The sequence below is a fragment of the Oncorhynchus tshawytscha genome, linkage group LG33, assembly GCF_018296145.1.
Source record: "Oncorhynchus tshawytscha isolate Ot180627B linkage group LG33, Otsh_v2.0, whole genome shotgun sequence".
NCBI classification, from domain to species: Eukaryota; Metazoa; Chordata; class Actinopteri; order Salmoniformes; family Salmonidae; genus Oncorhynchus; species Oncorhynchus tshawytscha.
This window is the reverse complement of record NC_056461.1, coordinates 9,413,511-9,438,182: the sequence shown is the minus strand read 5'-3', so window position 1 is coordinate 9,438,182 and position 24,672 is coordinate 9,413,511. Positions and strand designations below refer to the sequence as shown.

The 24,672-nt window shown below is 45.5% G+C and overlaps 1 protein-coding gene across 2 annotated transcripts in view; it reads right to left on the bottom strand.

Annotated features, from left to right (window-relative positions):
* The window catches only part of LOC112230863 (seizure 6-like protein), a 52,932-nt gene that overhangs the window by 6,659 nt on the left and 21,601 nt on the right, over nt 1-24,672 (bottom strand). Inside the window, exons 1-10 of one of the 2 annotated variants that reach the window (XM_024397197.2) lie at nt 18,522-18,632; nt 15,904-16,389; nt 15,510-15,649; nt 9,876-10,071; nt 8,149-8,334; nt 7,806-7,977; nt 7,480-7,646; nt 7,164-7,358; nt 6,784-6,922; nt 361-557 (exon numbers count right to left, since the gene is read on the bottom strand). In XM_024397197.2, coding sequence (XP_024252965.2) covers nt 361-557; nt 6,784-6,922; nt 7,164-7,358; nt 7,480-7,646; nt 7,806-7,977; nt 8,149-8,334; nt 9,876-10,071; nt 15,510-15,649; nt 15,904-16,282 — 1,771 coding nt within the window. In that variant the 5' untranslated portion in view covers nt 16,283-16,389; nt 18,522-18,632. Of the gene's footprint in view, nt 1-360; nt 558-6,783; nt 6,923-7,163; nt 7,359-7,479; nt 7,647-7,805; nt 7,978-8,148; nt 8,335-9,875; nt 10,072-15,509; nt 15,650-15,903; nt 16,390-18,521; nt 18,633-24,672 lie in introns of those variants that run through there. The other variant, XM_024397196.2, reaches the window with a different exon arrangement.

The window sequence follows — 24,672 nt, the reverse complement described above, 5'->3', positions numbered from 1 at the left end:
CCGCACGCACACAGGCCAAGTGGGACGGTGAGACAAATAGGATGTGATTGAATAAGGGCAGAGAGAGAGAGAGTGAAAGAGAGAGAGAGAGAGGAGGGTTAAGCGGAGGAAGAGAAAAGGGAGAGGAGACAGAAAGACGGAGTCTGGGACATTACACTGTCTCTCTCATTTCCTCAGCCTCCTCTTTATCTCTCTAGCTCTGTCTCTCTTTCACTGACTCTCCGTTTCAACTCGGCTGCCGACTAGGCATATATCCGAGTCGTCTATTCCTCCAATATTGGCTCCCGTCTCTTATCAATTCATTTTGTTACTTCTCCTTCCCTCCCTCTCTGCTTCTCTTCTCCACCCCCCCTCTCTTACCCATGTAGTTGATGATGAAGCCCTCTCCCTTGCCGAAGACGAGGCCGGCGGGGTCGGAGTGGAAGGTCACGGTGAGGTCAGGGGTCGTGGACTGTATCTTGAAGGGCCCGGGTCCGCCCACGTACTGGCCCAGGATATGGGTGGTGACTTCATCACCGTCCAGGATGGTCAACATGTCACTGTCACTCAGGTTCAGACTGAAGTGGGGGGGAGAGAGAGAGAGATAAAGGGAGAGAGTGCATAGTTGATTCAATCTCTAGTTGTTGAATCACACATTTTTCTAATGGTAATTTTGCCCTGTGGAATTGGCCGTTGCTTTGGCAATAAGTAGCCTACTTTTGTCATGCCCATAAACATTGTGAATTTAAATTGGACTCATCCAACACATCCCAAATCACATGATATGAGTGTATATGGTATCAGCACCATATGGCAAACTGGCGACCTGTCATTCATGTTTTTGATCCCACCTGTTTAAACAACAACAAAAGAGTTGCCCTGTTTTGCATGTCATTCTGGCATTCATTCGTGTCACATGTCATTGGCCACAGACAAAAATGACGTCAAATCACGCTATAAACTCAGCAAAAAAAGAAACGGCCTCTCACTGTCAACTGCGTTTATTTACAGCAAACTTAACGTGTAAATATTTGTATGAACATAACAAGATTCAACAACAGAGACATAAGTTCCACAGTGTGACTAACAGAAATAGAATAATGTGTCCCTGAACAAAGGGAGGGGGGTCAAAATCAAAAGTAACAGTCAGTATCTGGTGTGGCCACCAGCTGCATTAAGTACTGCAGTGCATCTCCTCCTCATGGACTACACCAGATTTGCCAGTTCTTGCTGTGAGATGTTACCCCACTCTTCTACCAAGGCACCTGCAAGTTCCCACACATTTCTGGGGGGAATGGCCCTAGCCCTCACCCTTCGATCCAACAGGTCCCAGACGTGCTCAATGGGATTGAGATCCGGGCTATTCGCTGGCCATGGCAGAACACTGACATTCCTGTCTTGCAGGAAATCACGCACAGAAGGAGCAGTATGGCTGGTGGCATTGTCATGCTGGAGGGTCATGTCAGGATGAGCCTGCAGGAAGGGCAACACATGAGGGAGGAGGATGTCTTCCCTGTAATGCACAGCATTGAGATTGCCTGCAATGACAACAAGCTCAGTCTGATGATGCTGTGACACACCACCCCAGACCATGACGGACCCTCCACCTCCAAATCGCTCCCGCTCCAGAGTACAGGCCTCTGTGTAACGCTCATTCCTTCGCCGATAAACGCGAATCCAACCATCACGCCTGGTGAGACAAAACCGCGACTTGTCAAAGAAGAGCACTTTTTTGCCAGTCCTGTCTGGTCCAGCAACGGTGGATTTGTGCCCATGGTTGATGTTGTTGCCAGTGATGTCTGGTGAAGACCTGCCTTACAAAGGCCTACAAGCTCAGTCCAGCCTCTCTCAGCCTATTGCGAACAGTCTGATCAATGATGGAGGGATTGTGCATTCCTGGTGTAACTTGGGCAGTTGTTGTTGCCATCCTGTACCTGTCCCGCAGGTGTGATGTTCGGATGTACCGATCCTGTGCAGGTGTTGTTACACGTGGTCTGCCACTGCGAGGACGTGGTCTGCCACTGTCCGTCCTGTCTCCCTGTAGTGCTGTCTCAGGCGTCTCACAGTACGGAAATTGCAATTTATTGCCCTGGCCACATCTGCAGTCCTCATGCCTCCTCCCTGGGCATCTTTCTTTTGGTGTTTGTCAGAGTCAGTAGAAAGGTCTCTTTAGTGTCCTAAGTTTTCATGACTGTGACCTTAATTCCCTAAAATCTGTAAGCTGTTAGTGTCTTAACGACCGTTCCACAGGTGCATGTTCATTAATTGTTTATGGGTCATTGAACAAGCATGGGAACCAGTGTTTAAACCCTTTACAATGAAGAACTGTGAAGTTATTTCGATTTGTACGAATGATCTTTGAAAGACAGGCTCTTGGAAAAGGGACGTTTCTTTTCTTTGCAGAGTTTCTCTCTCGTAGCTTTGATTGGAAATCATACTTTTAAAATCTTGGCTGGCTTGCAAGATAAGCAGTCATCATGAATCACATCGACAATCTACTGGCAATGCTTTTCAGGCCTTGTCATATGAAGATGGCTCATCGGCCATTGGACATCAGCATTTAAAACAAATCAAGTCGGAAATCATAAATTCAACAATGTATCAGGTATGAAGGTAAGACCCAGATGCAGACCACGTCGAGTAAACAATAGTTTAATGTTCCAACAGGGGCAGGCAATAGACAGGTCAAGGCAGGCAGGGGTCAGTAAACCAGAGTTTGGGCAAAGGTACAGGTCGACAGGCAGGCTCAGGGGCAGGCAGGTGGGCTCGGAGTCAGGACAGGCAAGGGTCAAAACCAGGAGGGCGAGAAAGGAGAAACTGGAAAAAGCAGGCACTGAGACACAAAACGCTGGTTGTTCTTGAACAAACAAGCCAAACTGTCAACAGACAAACAGAGAACACAGGTATAAATACACAGGGGATAATGGGGAAGATGGGCGACACCTGGAGGGGGGTGGAGACAAGCACAAGGACAAGTGAAACAGATCAGGGTGTGACACAATGAGTGGTTTGGAATGAAGCAGTGGCTAACTGTGAGCGTCGCAAGGCAATCACTATTTTGCTTCCCCTGCCTGCAATTCGGTGGAGTGGGTGTGTGGTCCAAGTCTGGGTTTAACTTTTTACTGCAGTGCACCAAATCAGGGTCATACAGTGTTTATTGGTAGTCTTAAACAAATCTACTTTGAAACAACACCTCACACAAATGGTTATGGGCTTCAACAAATATTTTGAGTTCATATACAGTACCAGTCAGTACCGGTGCAAAGCTGTCATCAAGGCAAAGGGTGGCTACTTTGAAGAATCTCATATAAAATATACTTTGATTTGTTTAACACTTTTTTGGTTACTACATGATTCCATAGTTTTGATGTCTTCACTATCATTCTACACTGTAGGGAAAGAAAGATAATCCCTGGAATGAGTAGGTGTGTCCAAACCTTTGACTGGTACTAGACATAAATAAAATATAAGATGTATTTACAACAGTCCATCCATGAGGTCACTGGGTCATTTGACTGTGGATTTAAAACATCCGCCTGAAAGGGTCTCAAAACACGAGAATTGTGCATCACATGTAGACCAACGCAGTTAAACGTAGAGTACTGGGGAAATCAAACGTCTGACTCAGCCAGACAAAGCATATAGGACAGCCATGACCTTCACAACCGACAAACGGAAGAGAATAGGTACGTGCTCGCCCGAATTATAGCACTTGCATGAAATTGGGTGGCTAAATGAATAGGCATATAGGCTACGTCGATCTCAGCCCGCTCATGCCGAAATTGCGGCTTGCCTCTTATCCACTCATCTCTCCCTTATGCCATAGTTTGTACATCTCAATTGTTATATTGCTTACGGTATATAGGTCTCTCTCATTAGTATCTTATTAATAATTTTAGGCAATGTTAGAATGATGTATTTAGTTGTTTTGCTTACTTTGCTCATCATAAAGAGCTCATGTGCTTTTCTCCAAAAGGAGGGGATACTATATAATGTTGTTGGGTCTGTAACAGTGGCGGTTCTAGACCATTTCAACTGGGGGGGGGCAGTTGTACTGTTAGAGGGACCAGTTACATTAGACATTATTGTTGTCATATCGTTTTCTTCACTGCATTGCAGGCATTAGCAGGCAAAATACCATGTTCATAATCATCATCGTTGCCACTGTCTAATAACAGATGTAAAAAAAGAACAATAGCAAAAAATGAGTTATGTAAAAATGATTTCACCCCCCCCCCCAGAACCGTTAGTGGTCTGTAACCATGTTTACCAGTGACCATCTCTTCACATTTAACATTTGTATTCAACAAAAAGTTCAGTAAAAGTTCAGTAATAGACAGTAATAGACCCATGTGATTCCAGTTCACATTGCGCCGTCTGTGCTTCAGTATAATGTCTATAAGTGGATCTTTGTGATTCTCTGGGGTGACTTCATTAAGAGTAAAGTTGAGGCCTCAACATCTTGCTGAATTTATCTGTACTGACGTCTAACCTGGATTTCTGTCGCTGTCCATTTGGAAAGTGCTGAACGAAGGCATACCCCATCGCAGTGTGGTGTTGTTCCCCTAGATTATGCACCGAGTTGCACACAAGGACCAATTCAATTAGGCCAAGTCAAGAGGGGATGTTAATAATTTGATTTAAAAAAAAAATAATAATAATAATAATAATAATAATTACAGCTGCATAGCAAATGTTAGTTTTTGGTGTCAAACACTTTTTTTCATATCTATATTGTACATACACGTGATTGTAAAAATTGTGTATATTTTGGTTTGGCCCATTGCGGGTTATCTGTATTTCCGTACCCCCTTATTGTTCTCTTTTGCCTGACCTTCAGCTAGCGAGGTGCCTGAGAGCTGTGACTGCACCAAGGGTTAACATAATGTGTGTTGTCTCTTCATGTGCAGGGCAAATAAAAATAATTCAACCAGCAGACCTCCAGTTGTGGCAGCGTCCTAATTAAAAGTACACAACGCAGAAACGAACCACGTGCACTTGCTCATACTTCGAGCGAAGTGTTAATGATACGAGAACCAACATGATGAATTTACTGAACATAAATGTAATAATGTTTGCGTGTGGTTCAAAAGTCATGTTGGCATTCGTTATTAATGAAGGAGAAGGCGGTTCTTATCGAGTTACACAAATCCACGAGGAGTCAGTAGAAACCGTATTTATTGAAGAAAGTCCGCTGTTTCAGCCGTTTTGTTTTTCTTCAAAAGGTAGTAAATGAGGCTGAATGAACAGTTTCGCTGCCAGACGAGTCTCCGCTAATAGCCAGGTGTAGCAGGTGGTAAGGATTCACGGTGCTGAAAAGAAAGCTCAGCCGCCGGGACAGCTTTATGTCGGCCCTGACATTTAATGTACTGTTGAGTAATAGGTCGTGGCTTCACCGGTTTCACAGTTTGCCCCACCAAGATTGTCATGCAACAAAAAAAAATGGCCACTGACTCAGTGTGAGGTAAAGGGGTGTCAGAGGGCTGACAGAGGGGTGTCAGAGGGGTGACAGAGGGGTGTCAGAGGGGTGACAGAGACTAAACGCTGGAAGAGTCAGATGGAATGCTGGGGGCTTGATGACATCAGAGGCTAGGTGATGAGTAACATCTGGCTACTTTGACAATCTATTACCATCAGAAATCTGACAGGTGTGTGTATGTATGTGTGTGTGGCAGATTGTATGTGGCAGGCAGGTAGCCTAGTGGTTGTAGAGGCGAACCAGTGACCGGAGGGTTGCCAGTTCAAATCCCAGGTCCCATATCAAATCCTAGATGCCATTGCCTGCTGTTATGCACAGTGTGGCAGCCCCCTAAACCTCACCAAAACGTGTGTTTATTAGAGGTCGTTTAGACATGGACAGAGATTTCCCATCCGACCCGATATGCATAAATATATATTTAGAGAGAGAGACCCGTTCTGAATGGATCCGAGGACAACTAGACCCATTCCGCATAGACCTGGTTGGATCCGGACCCGGTCCGAGTGAGGGAAGTAGCAGAAAAGTACATTTTGAAGAGACTTTATTAACCAGAGCAGATAAAGTGTGAGGGAGAGGAGGTAGAGAGAAGTGACGGACGCTCTAGCAGGGGCCGTGCTGTGTGTTTAGGCTACTGTGAGTGTGAGCGAGTGACACGGGAACAGGGAGGAGGGAGGAAGAGATGACAGTTAGCCTACAAAACAACAACAACTCCATTCAGAATATGAAGTAGCAGCCTACCTTTTGGCTCCTGGTCATTGTAGCTTCTCCTTTAACTTTTCATACCATCATTTTAATTCCATCCTCCCATTGATTAGATATTTCCTCACTTTTGCCCAACCCGGAGGCTCTATCACTGTAGCCCATTGCCGCTTTGATGACTTCTGATTGGCTGACAACAACAACAAGCTATTATGCGCCACTCTCACGAAAAGCAAGAGCAGCAGTATAAAATGATCCAATTTATCTCTCTTCTGCAGCCGTCGCGTTCGGATCTGTATGGATCCTTCCGGATTACTCATTTAAAATGACACATAGGCCTTCCCCGATACCCGTGGCGATCATATCAGATCCAACCCAGACCCGTGACATGACTTAGAATTCTGGGTCTCGGTATTCGGGTACAGCTGGATCCGTGAAGACCTCTAGTGTGTATGTCTTTTGGAGGGGTTAAAAGTCACATTTTGGTTGGAACTAATCTTAATGTGTGTGTGTGTGTGTATATGTGTGTATATGTGTGTGTGTGTGTGTATATGTGTGTGTGTGTGTATATGTGTGTGTGTGTATATATGTGTGTGTGTGTGTGTGTGTGTGTATATATATCTCACAGCTGTACGTCGAGCAGCACGCATTTGTCCTCCCCTACATGTATCCTCCAGCTGCAGTCCTCTCCCTCTCCGTACCACTCTGGCCAGTTGGGAGACAGGATCACACCCCCAGGACCTGCTAGGTCTCCCCCACACAGGGCTGGAGACGGAGGGAGAGGAGCGAGTGAGAGGGGGGAGATATCCCAATTTAAAAATACTAAATAAAAAAGGAACTGTATATTTTCACATTAAACTCTGTTGTCAAATTGTATCATTAAAGATAAACGCCTCACAGCCTGATATCAGAACTCTCAATGTGAAAGAAAATAGCACCATAGGATTTTCAGAAGTCTACATAGACACACACACACACACACACACACACACACACACACACACACCTTTGCAGAGTGGTTCCGTGTCGTTCCAGTAGGGGTCTCTGGCGTTGATACACTCTATGACTGGCGGCCCCTGCTCCAGAGAGTGACCAGTATCACAGCTGAACTGCACCACAGCGCCAACACCGTAGGCCTGGTCAGTGGTGCTGAAGTTACCATTCTGCAGGTAGGGCTCATAACAATGGCCACGCTTAAACGCTGCAGGGAGAGAGAGAGAGAGAGAGAGAGACGGGAGAGGGAAACGAGAGAGCAGAGAGGAGGTTAGACAGAAAGGTTGGAGAATATGATGAAATGTTTCATCTGGTTTGTGTGCTCTTACCCTCATAGCGGATGTTGAAGCCTGTATTATGGTTAGGTTGGTCAGTGATGAACTGTACCCTGACTGCTGGACCCTCACTGATCACCCCTTCAAACGGTATTGGACCACCCCGCCCCGAGTCAAACAGCACCACAGACCCAGCGTCCAGACCGCTCCATAACACAAGTCTGGGGGGAGAAATTTCATTGGAACACTTTATGGGTCCCAGATTGTTGGGATATGCAGACCTATAAACAACTTGAAGATTTGATCCATTTCCAAAGTTGATTACAGCACAATTATAATTTACACATTCAAAGCTCAAACACATTCCCTCTCTCTCTGACCTTTCGGTGGGTCCAAGGGCCAGTCTCTCCAGGTGCAGGTGTAGTCTCTGTGCTGTGGGGGCCTCCATGGACCAGGAGCAGGAACGGTCCTGGGTGGCATCGGGCCCCAGGCGGGGAGAGGGAGACAGGACCCTCCCTACTGTAGCGTTCTTCACTGAGCCCCCACATAGTGCTATGGAGGGAGAGAGGTGATTATTATATGTGTGTGTGTGTGTTTGTGTCTCCCCAGCTCTGCAGCTGGGCATGTTGTTGCTCCAGACAGCGGCATGCATTGAGATGTGTGTGTGTGAATATGTATGTGTGTGTCCCTGCATCTGCATGTGTCTCTCCCTCTCCTCCCTACCTCTACAGCTGGGCTCCTTGCTGCTCCAGACAGGCAGAGATGCATTGAGGCAGGTGAGTGCCACTGCCCCCTGCAGGTGGTATCCCATATGGCAGTGGAAGCGGGCAGTGCCCCCTGGCAGCAGGTCCAGCACTGACACCTCCCCAAAATGAGGCCTCCTCGGCAGGGCACAGCTCAGTCGGAATACTGTCAGGGGGAGAGGGGCAGGGGGGGGGGGGGAGGGGCAGGGGGGGAGAGGGGCAGGGAGGGGGGAGAATGAGAGAGGGAAAGACAGAGATTTCCATTCTGTCATTCTCTCCCATCATATGTTATGCTATTCTGTTCCACAGTTGGCTTCCTGTTCTAATTTGATCTGAGATGACTGGACAGGCCAGAATAAAGATAAAGGAGAGGACAAGGCAGAGTAATAGATAATGGAGAGGACAGGCCAGAATAATAGATGGAGGACAGGCCAGAATAATAGATAGAGGACAGGACAGGATAATAGATATGGTTTTCATGCCACGTTGACTTCATCTATCCAGAGACGCAGGAGGAAGCGAGGCACCTCACTCCCTAATTTCTTCTGGTTACATTACAGTCAATGAACTAAGCTATTGCATTGGCATCTATGGGAGAACTACCCCGTTAAGCAGACCGGAACTGACCATTTCTTTTTCAATGGTAAACGAGTGAACTATCTTCATTTATCCACCATCTTTGTCCAGCCCTGTCACATCTGAACTGACACAGAGGTTGCGGTTCATACTCATAAAAGACACACCCTCGTCCACTTACCCTCCTCGCCTTATGCCCTCGGGGGAATCCTGGAGGAAGGTCCAAATGATTAGCCAAGCAAGGGACGTTTGCAACGCAAGACCCTCAGCCCTCGTTTTTAGTCGAGTTGGCGAGTGAACAATAATGTTCACGTCGGATGTAGAAAGCTGCTAATGCACATGACGGCACCAACACGTCTCATAAAATGTAAATGTGTGTTGTTTGGTTATCTTTTGGAAATTGTAGAAATAAAACATGTTCCAGCTAGGCAGGCTAACGTTAGTTAGCTAATTAATTTTCTAGCGATCATACAGTAGGCGTAAATGAATAATTATATATTTAATGTAAGTAGACATGCACTCATAATTGACTGTAGCGCATATAAAGCACCCACAAGCTACTGGTGTCTGAAAACACAATCATCGCGGGATGAAGGAGTGACGAATTTCCAGCCAAGGGTGGTCCATTTAAAATTCATTCCTTCCTCCCTCGCTCTGCAAGTACATACTCGTCAGACGTCATGATACGTCATCAGATGTGTCCACTTAATTTGAGGGCTGAGGGGATAGGGTGTGTCTTTTAAGTGTTCTCTCTGACTGCAGCCGGAGAGTTCACAGGGGTGAGATGAGATAGGGAGACATTACTGATGACACATACAAACACAAACAACCACACAATCATGTGCACACACATCTACACTATCAAAGGGCTGAGATGAGATGAACCAATGAATCAGAGTTCCAATCAGCTAATTGATATGACACATCCAGTCACAGTGCTAATTGATTACAAAACAATATTAAGTGGGGAGGCAATTAACAGATCAGGTAGACAGAGAATCAACAGCACCTGAGGACTTAATGAAGGCTTTGATTTCAAAACATGAAAAGTGTGTGTGTGTGTGTGTGTGTGTGTGTGTGTGTGTGTGTGTGTGTGTGTGTGTGTTTGTGTGTGTGCATGCATGTACTCACTCTGGTAGTGCAGCTGGAACATGCCCATGCCCCCCTCAGGCAAGGAGCGGTAGTATACTGAGATGGTATTGGTCGGACTGCGGATCACCTGACCCTCCACCAGAAGCGTGTGATTGGCCAGAACTAGCAAGGCCCCACCCTCATCCACCCCTCTGATTGACAGCTGCTCTCCCTCTGATAGATTCACACTCTTCACCTGAGAGATGGAGAGAGACAGAGGGAGAGAGGCATGGAGAGAAGGAGAGAGGGAGAGAGAGAAAGAGAGAGTGAAAGAGAGGGGGGGTGGAGAAAGACAGTGTGAAAGAGTTTAACATCTCATGAACCAAGATTGCTACGATACAGAAATATTCTAATATGTGCAGCATGACTGCAAAAAAAGAGGACCTGGAACAGCCCCAGTGTTGTGTGGAGGACAGGGTGCTGTTCCAGCAGACACCACTAGGGGTCAGAGTGAGATCACCACAGAGTCAACTATTGCAACACAGATCGGTGTGTGTGCCACAGGAGGTTGGTGGTACTTTAATTGGGGAGTACAGGCTCGTGGTAATGGCTGGAGCGGAATGGGTGGAATGGTATCAAATACACTGCTCAAAAAAATAAAGGGAACACTAAAATAACACATCCTTGATCTGAATGAATTAAATATTCTTATTAAATACTTTTTTCTTTACATAGTTGAATGTGCTGACAACAAAATCACAGAAACATAATCAATGGAAATCAAATTTATCAACCCATGGAGGTCTGGATTTGGAGTCACACTCAAAATTAAAGTGGAGAACCACACTACAGGCTGATCCAACTTTGATGTAATGTCCTTAAAACAAGTCAAAATTAGGCTCAGTAGTGTGTGTGGCCTCCACGTGCCTGTATGACCTCCCTACAACGCCTGGGCATGCTCCTGATGAGGTGGCGGATGGTCTCCTGAGGGATCTCCTCCCAGACCTGGACTAAATCATCCGCCAACTCCTGGACAGTCTGTGGTGCAACGTGGCGTTGGTGGATGGAGCGAGACATGATGTCCCAGATGTGCTCAATTGGATTCAGGTCTGGGGAACGGGCGGACCAGTCCATAGCATCAATACCTTCCTCTTGCAGGAACTGCTGACACACTCCAGCCATATGAGGTATAGCAAAGTCTTGCATTAGGAGGAACCCAAGGCCAACCACACCAGCATATGGTCTCACAACGTGTCTGAGGATCTCATCTCGGTACCTAATGGCAGTCAGGCTACCTCTGGCGAGCACATGGAGGGCTGTGCGGCCCCCCAAAGAAATGCCACCCCACACCATGACTGACCCACCGCCAAACCGGTCATGCTGGAGGATGTTGCAGGCAGCAGAACATTCTCCACGGCGTCTCCAGACTCTGTCACGTCTGTCACATGTGCTCAGTGTGAACCTGCTTTCATCTGTGAAGAGCACAGGGTGCCAGTGGCGAATTTGCCAATCTTGGTGTTCTCTGGCAAATGCCAAACGTCCTGCACGGTGTTGGGCTGTAAGCACAACCCCCACCTGTGGACGTCGGGCCCTCATACCACCCTCATGGAATCAGTTTCTGACCGTTTGAGCAGACAGATGCACATTTGTGGCTTGCTGGAGGTCATTTTGTAGGGCTCTGGCAGTGCTCCTCCTGCTCCTCCTTGCACAAAGGCGGAGGTAGTTGTCCTGCTGCTGGGTTGTTGCCCTCCTACGGCCTCCTCCACGTCTCCTGATGTACTGGCCTGTCTCCTGGTAGCGCCTCCATGCTCTGGACACTACACTGACAGACACAGCAAACCTTCTTGCCACATCTCGCATTGATGTGCCATCCTGGATGAGCTGCACTACCGAGCCACTTGTGTGGGTTGTAGACTCCGTCTCATGCTACCACTAGAGTGAAAAGCCACATTCACCAAAACATCAGCCAGGAAGCATAGGAACTGAGAAGTGGTCTGTGGTCCCCACCTGCAGAACCACTCCTTTATTGGGGGTGTCTTGCTAAATGCCTATAATTTCCACCTGTTGTCTATTCCATTTGCACAACAGCATGTGAAATTTGTCAATCAGTGCTGCTTCCTAAGTGGACAGTTTGATTTCACAGAAGTGTGATTGACTTGGAGTTACATTGTGTTGTTTAAGTGTTCCCTTTCTTTTTTTGAGCAGTGTATATATACACATGGTTTCTATGTGTTTGATGCCATTCCACTTACTCCGTTCCGGCCATTATTATGAGCCGCCCTCCCCTCAGCAGCCTCCACTGGTGTGTGTGTGTGTGTGTGTGTGTGTCTGTGTGTGTGTGTGTGTGTGTGTGTGTCTGTGTGTGTGTGTGTGTGTGTGTGTGTGTGTGTCTGTGTGTGTGTGTGTGTGTGTGTGTGTCTGTGTGTGTGTGTGTGTGTGTGTGTGTGTGTGTGTGTGTGTGTGTGTGTGTGTGTGTCTGTGTGTGTGTGTGTGTGTGTGTGTGTGTGTGTGTGTGTGTGTGTGTCTGTGTGTGTGTGTGTGTGTGTGTGTGTGTGTGTGTGTGTGTGTGTGTACATGCTGTGTGTGTGTGTGTGTGTGTGTGTGTGTGTGTGTGTGTGTGTGTGTGTGTGTGTGTGTGTGTGTGTGTGTGTGTGTGTGTGTGTGTGGATGCGTTCGTGAATTATTGTTGCACGGGTTGACTCCTAACCCGAAGTCCCTGCGGTTATATCCGCGGGGCGGGTGGGTTTAGGGTCATGAAATACTGGGTGGATGAAGGGTGGGTGGAAGGGTGGATGAAGGGTGGGAGGAAGGGTGGATGAAGGGTGGATGAAGGGTGGGTGGAAGGGTGAAGGCCGGGGGGGTTGAATAAAGAGAAAACAATATCTTAAATACCTTACAGAAAAAGTTAACGTCGATCGACTCGGGCAAAAAGGACAATGTTGGAGTTGAATTTAATAAGAGAAAAGCTGCGGAGAGTTGAAAATAAAGATATAATTGAAAATTCATGTTTAGGAAAGAATTGGTGAAAGAGGATGATAGCGGTGCCGCTGTGTAATGTGTGACGATTGTGAGGCGCTTTACAAATTCAACAGTCACAAGACAGGGACTTCAAATAGGCAAATGGCACGTCAAGGGAACTGTAGCTTACTGTTCGGATTTGTAAGATGGAAACTGAAATCTGGACACTGAAAGTAGGTCTGTAACCTCTCACGCCTCCATCAGACCGACAGTATATTGGTACACCAGAAGTACATTCATTTCCAATGGAACGCTGCGTTGCAGAGTCAGTTGCTTTCTGTGTGGTGCATATGTTGGAAGTATCGAAGGTATGCATCAAGTTGTATGCAGAGAATTGACAGAAATACCCACAATTTTGTTGTTGTTGCACACATATCCACTAAAATGTTGGATTACATCATGAAAAAAGTTTACCTGCAGAATTTACAATGACGAATTTACAACTTTGCAAATATACTGTCGGTCTGATTGAGGTATTACTATAAATTCCTGCAGAATTATACATTTCATGCAGTGAAATTATACTCCAAATGTAGGCAACATTTTTACTCGGGAACAGGAGTGGAGAAATAGGATTTCTTTCATCATCTTGAGAGAATGTGAATGTGCAGTTTTTATCAGCGTCATAAAATCTGATAGCATTTCAAACACATCAAATATGGATCCAAGCTGAAATCTTATCAGAAACATGTTGGGTCATTGACAACTTTCTATTTCCGTACAACCGGTCAAACTGATATCAATTGGAAATTTTGCACAGAAAATCTTTTCTGTCTTTTTTTGTTATTGTATTTTATCCCCGGTCCCTAAACGTATTTCCTCCTTGAAAAAAAAGTAGAGATCACAGAGAAAAATGTACCCATGTCAACTATATTGAAGCATTCATTCTATCGATTTATGACATTATTCTGGTAAGTATTTATTTAGTCTTTTAGGGCAACATACAATGACAGCAGAGAAGTTTAATGTATCTAATTCTAGAAAAGTTGACGAACAAATAGCCTAAAAAATAAAATTGGGTAAATTATGTGCCGAAACATAGCCTATCTAATTCAGGCTAAAAAAATTATCCAGCACCCCCTGTCAAAAAAATATTCTGCTGTCTCGGACTGTAGACTACAGCCTCAGATTTTCACTTTATCACATATAATTGGGTGGCGCGTGTTTGTGAGTGTGAATGTATACAGGATTTATACACATTGTGACGGATGGAATTTCATGACTTCTCCATGACTTTTAACCACATTTCCATGATCAACAACTGCCGGTGTCTCTATGTATGTATCAAAAAGTAAGCGTGATGTGGTATCGACACTGGGTGACTGCTCTTTGATCCCATGTACCGTCTCCTGCCATTGTGTAAAGCACCCCCTCCCCCCCCCACACACACACACACAAAGTAGAATACCTGTATAAAACACATGTGTGGTCAACGCTCAGCCTGAAGAGTGTGTAAAGGCTTTTGATCAAGCCCTGCTAAAACACACCAGAGCCAGTTTATCAAAGGTCTGGTTGAGCAGCTAATTTAATTTTTAAAAAGGTGGTTTGTTAAGAGGGAGACTGGAATAAAAGCCTACACACCCATTAGCTTTCCTGGATGATGGCTGACCACCCTTGATGTATTACATTGCAACAATACAACCAAGTCATTTGTATGCCTTTTGAAAAATTCTCTCATTCATTATATTTTAGAGCAAACGGCTATGGTAGGCTACAAATATTGGTATTCAGCTGATGCAAGCCCACAAATGTTATTCTGGGAATGTACCTTTTCTAGTTTAGTCATAATGTGTTTATCTTAGCTACCTTAGAAGTGTTTACATTGCAGGCTATTGAGATGCAATGTCCCCATACAATAGATTAGACAAATCAACTGGAAGTATGCACAAAACGAGTTTTGAAGGCACAGAATCCAAAAGGCTACATCTAACATTTTATGGGGCGGCAGGGTAGCCTAGTGGTTAGAGCGTTGGACGAGTAACCGAAAGGTTCAATTCCCCGAGCTGACAAGGTACAAAACTGTCGTTCTGCCCCTGAACAGGCAGTTAACCCACTGTTCCTAGGACGTCATTGAAAATAAGAATTTGTTCTTAACTGACTTGCCTGGTTAAATAAATGTTTAAAAAAATGGACTGATTCACAAATTATTCATTTGATTCTTATGGTTCGATTCACCACGATATAACCGAATCCCAACTAATACAACGGAGAGGTGAATTGTTCATTTCGTCAAAAATAATGATTTAAATGAATCATATGAATCATTCCAAAAAGCTAATCAACTTTGTTCGCGAGCCGACGTAGAACGTTGTTTTTTTATACATGCTAATTATAGCTGAACAGTTAATCGAGGATACAATATGTACGTTTTGAATTGTCTGTTCTCTATCATATTTTATAGGTTTACCTGCTGCTACAATGTCCCAACTATCTCCTTGAGCAGCGGCCCACTCGTCTCGTACACATGCTGGTGATGCGCGCAAACATAGAATGCGCTCGTCTCATTCCGATCCTGGCTGACATGTTGATTTTTTATTTGATTGATAAAATATTTAAAAACTGTGCCTAAATAAATGACATTAACAGACATTATGAAATTAATTTCCATGACTTTTCCACACCTGGACCAGTTGTTTTTTCTTCATGACTATACGAACCCTGTGGGTGTTTGTTTACCTGTAGCTCGACTCCATAGCCTGTGTACACAGTGACGGTGTATGTACAGTGTAGGTATGTTCCATCTGGTAGAGGGGGGTCGTCAGAAGAGTCTATGTATCCCTCTGGGTCGGAGAAATTCACCATACAGCCGGACACATCTGGAGAGAGAGTTTAGGAGAGGGGGAGGAGAGGAGGAGGGAATGAGAGGAGAGGAAGGGGACAGAGGAGGTGAGGAGCGGAGATGACAAACAATACTGGAAAAATATTGGAAAAGCAATTTATTTTCACAGCGTAATCCAGGATGCTGGTGAGATAAGCACATCTATGTCTTCAGTCAGAGAAAGGTAAACAACTGCTTTCTGTAAAAAGGACAAGGTGTTCTCTAACATTGAGAACATTCTCTAACATATACCTGGTGAAGGTGTGTCTGCAGCCATGGTCGCCATGACGATAGCGGTGACCTCATCTCGCTGTCCCAGCGGTGTGTATGTGGATGTGTGTGTCCCGGGCTGGGAGGAGGAAGGGATGGGGTTGTTGTCGGATTGGGAGGGCTGTGACGGGAGGAGGGGTCCACTGTCGTGGGGCTGTGAGACTAGGGATCCTATCCTCTTCAACAGATCCTGCTGATCCATAGAGAGACCACCAGACAGGCCCCTCACGCTCAGTCCTCTGCCCAGGAGAGGCAGCAGGTCCTGGGGCTGAGCAGAGGGCAGGACCACCCCCCTTGTCTGGTAGAGGAGACGATCCTTCTGGGCCAGGAATGACTCGAGCAGATCACCAGTGGCACCCATCCCCGCCCCGGGCACTAACCCAACCACGGAACTTCTCCCTCGGGATGAGTCTATGTCTGTGTCCCCTACGGCTTGAGAGGGGGAGGGTTGTGTGGAGTCAACTTCACCTAGAGAAACGGAGAGAGAAAAAGAAAGTGTAAAAGAGAGTGAGACTACAGGTGATATGTAGTCTTTACACTAGTGCTGCTTTTAGCACTGAGAATAATTGTATTTTTTTGACTCATTCTATGTTAGGGCTCTCCTGCAGCCGGTCCGGTGTCCGGGGAGAAATGCAAACCAGTGGGACTGAGGAACTGGAGGGCCTGCTGTGCACGCTTAAGCTGGAGCAAAGAGAGAGACAGCTCCGAGCTCCCAGGTAGCCTTTCTTCTCTGTGTGTCTAGTGAATGTGGTGTGGCTGTGTTAGGACCTGTTTTAGCCTGGTATAACATTACACGGATAAGCAAAAACCTGCAGGACTGAGGAACTCAAAGGGAAGCGCCTGAAAACCTTTCTTCCCTGTGTGTCTAGTGACTATGTCTGGAGAGTGTGGCTGTGTTAGGGCCTCTGTGGAGCAGGAAACTGTCCAGTTTGACCGTGTTCTACTGTCTGTTCCGCTGTCTGTTCCGCTGTCTGTTCCACTGTCTGTTCTACTGTCTGTTCCACTGTCTGTTTCACTGTCTGTTCTGCTGTCTGTTCCGCTGTCTGTTCCGCTGTCTGTTCCACTGTCTGTTCCACTGTCTGTTCCACTGTCTGTTCTACTGTCTGTTCCACTGTCTGTTTCACTGTCTGTTCAGCTGTCTGTTCCGCTGTCTGTTCCACTGTCTGTTCCGCTGTCTGTTCCGCTGTCTGTTCCGCTGTCTGTTTCGCTGTCTGTTCCGCTGTCTGTTCCGCTGTCTGTTCCGCTGTCTGTTTCGCTGTCTGTTTCGCTGTCTGTTCCACTGTCTGTTCCGCTGTCTGTTCCGCTGTCTGTTCCGCTGTCTGTTCCGCTGTCTGTTCCGCTGTCTGTTCCGCTGTCTGTTCCGCTGTCTGTTCCGCTGTCTGTTCCGCTGTCTGTTCCACTGTCTGTTTCACTGTCTGTTCTACTGTCTGTTCCGCTGTCTGTTCTGCTGTCTGTTCCGCTGTCTGTTCCGCTGTCTGTTCCACTTTCTGTTCCATTGTCTGTTCCATTGTCTGTTCCACTCTCCGTTCTACTGTCTGTTCTACTGTCTGTTCCACTGTTTGTTCTACTGTCTGTTCCACTGTCTGTTCTGCTGTATGTTCTACTGTTTGTTCTACTGTCTGTTATATTGCCTGTTCCACTGTTATCAGGACTACTGGGGCGATCTGGCATCAGGACGAGCAGCCAAGCCCAATAGCCTGCTCTTTATTGCACACACAAACAGGTAGAATGCACACACACCACATGCATACACACCACCTGCATGCACCCACATGCACACACACACTCACACAGGCAGACCACAGACTCTTTGGGTGAGGTAGAGAAAGGGTAGGCAGTCAGGCATGACGGAGAGAGAGAGAGAGATAGAGGGGGGGAGAGAAAGGGAGTGAGAGGGAGAGAGAGATGGAGAGGGAGAGAGAGGGAGAGAGAGAGAGAGAAAGGGGAGATAGAGAAGGGAGATGGAGAAGGGAGAGAGAGAGAGAGAAAGAGAAGGGAGAGAGAGAGAAAGAGAGAAAGCGGTAGAGGGAGAGAAAGAGAGAGAGAAAGAGAGAAAGCGGTAGAGGGAGAGAGAGAGAGAGAGAGAGAGAGAGAGAAAGTGGTAGAGGGAGAGAGAGAGAGAGAGAGAGAGAGAGAGAGAGAGAGAGAGAGAGAAAAGAGAGAGAGAAAGAGAGCGAGAAAGCGGTAGAGGGAGAGAGAGAGAGAGAGAGAGAAAGCGGTAGAGGGGAGAGAGAGAGAGAGAGAGAGAGAGAGAGAGAGAGAGAGAGAGAAGGGAGAGAGAGAGAGAGAGAGAGAGAGAGAGAGAGAGAGAGAGAGAGAGAGAAGGGGGAGAATGAAAAAGGGAGAGTGAGAAGAACATTTAAAAAAAGCAGAGACAGGCACACTGCTCCCACGCATGCTAAAATAACATCTCCAAGTGCCCAGCACTAAAAAAGAACAGAACAGTGGACACAAGCCCGCAGGCACACACGCACACCAACGCATACACTCGCACACACACACACACAGCCAGGCCCTTCATGGCCAGTGTATCACTTGCGTTGCTGCCTAAACAGCAGCAACCCCTCCACTCCACACTGCAAAAACACTGGACCACTTACCACCTGCTTTCTATAATCCCATATCCTCACAGTGACATAAGGAAAACAGCGTTGGACTTATAGTGTCGGTTGTGTCTGCAGCCAGCTAGCATCCTACTCACGAGGAGATGTGGATGATACACGACAACAGGTGTGCCTGATCTGATACAAATATTCTTTCTTCCTTCTTCCTTCTTCCTCTTTTTTCTTCCTCAACCCTTTTAGTGTTTAACCCAATGAGGAAGAAAAAAGTGTATTTGTATCAGATCAGGCACACCTGTTGTCATGTATCATCCACATCTCCTCGTGAGTAGGATGCTAGCTGGTGGCTGATGAAGGTTCGATGGGTGGAGTTGACACTCTCTGCAGTACATTTTCTCAGCTGAGCTCTTTATATTGTATAGGAGCAAATCCATTCAAAGATCTATATTGTGAATGTGTGACTACAGTGCACATTGACTGTGTTTCTCAACCCAACACAACCTTTCGGTTACTAGTCCAACGCGCTAACCACTAGGCTACCCTGCCGACCCTCCTCACAGGAACACGGTGGTTTCTGTCGAAAAAGTAGTGCTGTATTCATAGAATGACCAGGGACAATAAGGAGGATTTTACCCAACAACAAAAGAATGATAAAAATGCTGTACAAACACCATTAAACCAATGTCTTTGTGATGGTGATGACTCACTCCCTCACAGTAGGGATGTTTTGGTATTACCAAGGCGTTATATTCTGCATGGTCTGAAAAGCCCCCCCAAAAAACACAACAATGGATGTTCTGATCAGAGATGAATGAAAACACCTCACTCTCTTACATCCTGATGTCAGTATTCGGTGCCTCTGAGATTTGGTTTGTAGAGAATTAAATACAACAACATCTAATGCTGTTGGCCTATCCTGAAACCTTCTAGCAGTATGCCTTTAAAACGCTTTAAAAAAACACAACCTAGAAACACACAGACTCACTAGCACTCATTCACTAACTCTCTCTCTCTCTCACACGCACACACACACACACACATACACCCACCCACGCACACTCACAAGATATCAGGTTCACACCCTTGTGGAGCTGAGTAACACATTATCATGTTCCTGACACAGTGTTCAACACATCGCTGTGTGTGTGTGTGTGTGTGTGTGTGTGTGTGTGTGTGTGTGTGAGAGAGAGAGAGACAGAGAGAGAGAGAGAGAGAGAGAGAGAGAGAGGGAAAGAAAGAAAGAGAGAGAGACAGAGAGAGAGAGAGAGAGAGAGGGAAAGAAAGAGGGAAAGAAAGAGGGAGAGAGAGACAGGGAAAGAAAGAGAGAGAGAGAGAGAGAGAGAGAGAGACAGGGAAAGAAAGAGAGAGAGGGAAAGAAAGAGGGAAAGAGAGAGAGAGAGAGAGACATGGAAAGAAAGAGAGAGAGAGACAGGGAAAGAAAGAGAGAGAGGGAAAGAAAGAGGGAAAGAGAGAGAGAGACAGGGAAAGAAAGAGAGAGAGAGAGAGACAGGGAAAGAAAGAGAGAGAGAGAGAGAGACAGGGAAAGAAAGAGAGAGAGAGAGAGACAGGGAAAGAAAGAGAGAGAGGGAAAGAAAGAGGGAAAGAGAGAGAGAGACAGGGAAAGAAAGAGAGAGAGAGAGAGAGAGAGAGGGAAAGAAAGAGGGAAAGAAAGAGGGAGAGAGCTGTCTATATGCAAGAGACCACTTTCCAAAATACAATTTATTATTACTCACATACCATTAATACAGAGAATCAGGCAAATGATGCTACCCTCTGCCTATTGGCTACTTAGCTTATTCAAGCCTGTCTCAAAATACAACACTTCCCCTTTAAGACATAAAAAAAGCTCTTGACCTGACTTGCTTTTCAAAGATGTCTAGAAACAGTGGGGTAAAGTACTCAAGTAAAAATAGTTGAAAGTACTACTTAAGTCATTTTTGGAGGTATCTGTACTTTATTTGACTATTTATATTTTGGATAACTTTTACCGCATACATTTTCCCTGACACCCAAAAGTACTAGTTACATTTTGAATACAGGACAGGAAAATTGTCTAATTCACACACTTATCAAGAGAATATCCCTGGTCATCCCTACTGCCTCTGATCTGGTGGACTCACAAAACACAAATGTTTCATCCATAAAGCATGACTGAGTTTTCGAGTGTGCCCCTGGCTATCTGTACATTGAAAGAACATGAAAATTGTGCCATCTGATTTGCTAGTATAAGAAATATGAAATGATTTATACTTTTACTTTTGATACTTAAGTATATTTTAGCAATTACATGTACTTTTGATACTTAAGTATATTTAAAACCAAATACTTTTTTACTCCAGTAGTATTTTACTGGGTGACTTACTTTTACTCGAGTCATTTTCTATGAAGGTATCTTTACTTTTACTCAAGTATGTCTATTGGGTACTTTTTTCACTACTGGCTAGAAATGTACACATTTGGTGATCTTGTAAGCAATCCCTCCCACATTGCTGACTACAAATGATCTATAACTGGGATAATAACTCATTAACTAGCAAAGAATGTAAACAAATGTGGCTACAGGTCTCACTTTGATCTCAAAACAAGCACATAATAATCATGACCGCTCATGTTGTAAAACGGTCCAGTTCAAAGAGAACGGCACAAATCCATATATGGCAATGGTCTATTTGCATATAGGCCTACTGCAGCTCTGATTGGTTATGGCGCACTGGTCTGTGTCGTACCTGTCAATGCAATAGAATCCTACTACGATGCGTTCTGCCTACAATAAAATCTCTTGCATAGTTAGTTTTGCATTTTATTTATTTACATTGTTTATTTAACTAGGCAAGTCAGTGAAGAACAAATTCTTATTTTCAATGACGGCCTACCCTCCATACACGGAAGAAGCTGGGCCAATTGTGCACCGGCCCATGGGCCTCTCAATCACAGCCAGATGTGATTCAGCCTGGATTCGAACCAGGGACTGAAGTGACACCTCTTGCAATCAGATGCAGTGACTTAGACTGCATCTCTTGCATAGTTTGCATACTAAGTCTTGCATAGTTCGTTTTGTTTTAGTATGTTGCATTGAAAGTGGCTAATATTGCATTGATCCGATAACAATTCCCACAGTAAAGGGAAACATTGAAAGTGTTAATTAACAGGGAAAACTCTATAAAGTTCAGGGAAGTTCAACCTCATGTGTCTCTGCGCGGGCTGATATTTCTCCTGTGCAGCAGTCCCGAGGAGTTGCAGCTTAGAGGGAACATTGCACTCAACTACTAAACAAACACACATTAAGTTCGAAAGCCTTGGGTTCTAAAGCTTTCGGTTCTAAAGCCTTTGGTTCTTGACTCACACCGTCCTCATGCCATTGTTCAGGGTTCCAGGCACAGAGTCCCATCTGGGTCGTATGTGGTGTCAGAAGCAGGTGCTATTCCACCCAGGCATGACCAACTCTTATGAACAGATGGCATCATCTGTGGGCTCTCTCTCTCTCTCTCACACCCTCCTCTATCACTCTATTTATATACCTCCTCTGTACTCTGTCCATACCTCTCCTCTCCTTTCATCCCATCCTCCCTCTCCCTCTGCCCCCAGATATTCTTTATACAGAGAATGTTGTGTAACTATGTATCTCAAGGGCAACACATAAGTTATTAATAATCACTATTAGCAATGATTAATAAGCCCTTTCAACATAATGTGTGTCGGCCTACTGTTTCAAACGGCCTCCCAACTCAATCATGTCTAACAAAGACGATTCGGTAAAGCGCGCTCACAAGACGAGTCACCTTGCCCGAGACCTGAAGACTTGTGTTATCTCCCCAAGCTGAAGGCAAGGCTCTTGAACATTCTCCATGTCGACGTCCAATCCCCATGGAAACCCCCCAGGCTGGAAGAAGTCCATGTACCTGTGCTACATGTTCTATCAGGCGGGCGTATGTTTTTTTTGCTCACTGTGCAGATGTGTGTGCGGAACAGGGCTTTCTGTCCCTAGAGAGAAGCTGTCTGTTACTTCTGCCAATGCCCCTTTGCTACTGTCCCCTATCCCCCTCTATCGTCTCCTTCCCCCACACTTCCCCCATCTCCCTCGCGCCCTCCTTCTCCCACCATTCATCTCTCAATATCCTCCTTTCCTTTATTCTCTCTCCCTCAATCTCATTCCTTGATGCTACTGGTAACTGGAGGGAGACAGGTGTGCGAGTAGAGTTTCAATGACCTCTGAACATCTCTCGCGCACACACATTTAAACACATGCATATAGGACCCTAACTAGGCTATAGTGGAGCCAAAGAGCAGGCTTCGGGGGAATCCTAACTGATTTCTTTCAATAGCAACACGGGCCATGTATAGGCTCGTTATTCACTCCTCCGCTCTCTCACTTGTTATCTTCTCTCTATCTACGGTTGTACTGTAGGTTTCGTGATGACCGCCTCCTCCACTTCTCTGCTTCCCTCCTCCTCTTCTTGCTATCCTACTATCCCACCGTAGCCATACACGCCTCACCAGTTCATCGTTTTCTCCTCCACTTCCCCACTCCTCTTCTCCCACGTTCCAACTACCTAGCCATATCTCATTCTGCTACCAAGAACGATGACACCATCCAAATCATCTCTGGTGGTATCACAGGAATCTCAGTTATCCTCCTGGGTTATGTCGTCAGTATGGGGTCTGGGCCGACCTAATGGGTGATGTCATCAACGTCAGTCAGTCATCGTCCCATCAGTTCTATCCATCGGGGAGCTCAGGTTGCAGAGAAGAGTCTTTGTGTGTTTGTGTGCGTGCGTGTGTGTGTGTGATGAATCCTCCAGCAGGACTGTACCAGAGATTTTTCTTCCATTAAAATGCTCCTGCGGACCGCCTAAGCATTTTATTTCTTTATTTTGTCACGTACATTTTTGGGATGGAAAAATGCTTTCAGTGTCACGTTAAAAGACTAAAACCAGATGTAAATGATGTAGAGAAGATATTGGACCTAGACCGAGTGTACAAAACAATAGGAACACCTGCTCGTTCCATGACGTAGACCAGCCGAATCCAGGTGAAAGCTATGATCCCTTATTATGTCACCGGCCCTTGTGTTGTTTTAAGGGTAAAAAATGACCCCTATGTTTAACAGCGGAGAAAACCCCCTAAATTAAATATTTTTTCAACTTGAAATTCGATGACCCCGACATTAGAAAAAGTGAAACATCGCCTTTGTTCATATTTCCATCAAATCTGTACACCACCAGGGTACAAAGATTGTCTTAGGGTCATTTCTGACCCGGCAGTTATAAATGAATTTACAAGCCAGAAACACCACATGACACACACACACACACACACACACACACACACACACACACACACACACACACACACACACACACACACACACACACACACACACACACACACACACACACACACACAGAAATTGAGATTATGTGTGCTACTGATTAAACTCAGACAAAACTAAAACCTCCTTGTGCATGTGCAGCAGCTCCCCTCCACGACCCCACACATGACTCAAGTTCACAGACAAAATAAAAACAATTTCAGACAAAATAAACAAGATTTCAGACAAAATAAACAAGATTTCAGACAAAATAAACAAGATTTCAGACAAAATAAACAAGATTTCAGACAAAATAAACAAGATTTCAGACAAAATAAACATGTCTTGAAAGCGTTATTTACTAATGGGGAATGCAGTCAGAAGCTATAAAGGTGCTGCAGATGACAGTCCCCCCCAGTTCTCTCTTTGCTGAAGCCATGAGTGCATGTTTCAGTGCCCAACAGGTCGTAGATTTGAATTTTTCAGATGTCCAAGAGGAGCAAGAGAACAATGATTTAGAAGAGGAGGAGGTATCTGAGGAAGAAGATGGGGAAGAATACAACCCAGAGCATGATGCCTCATCTTCAGATGAAGAAGAAGATGGGGGAAGAATACAACCCAGAGCATGATGCATCTTCAGATGAAGAAGAAGATGGGGAAGAATACAACCCAGAGCATGATGCATCTTCAGATGAAGAAGAAGATGGGGAAGAATACAACCCAGAGCACGATGCATCATCTTCAGATGAAGAAGAAGATGGGGGAAGAATACAACCCAGAGCATGATGCATCTTCAGATGAAGAAGAAGATGGGGAAGAATACAACCCAGAGCATGATGCATCTTCAGATGAAGAAGAAGATGGGGGAATACAACCCAGAGC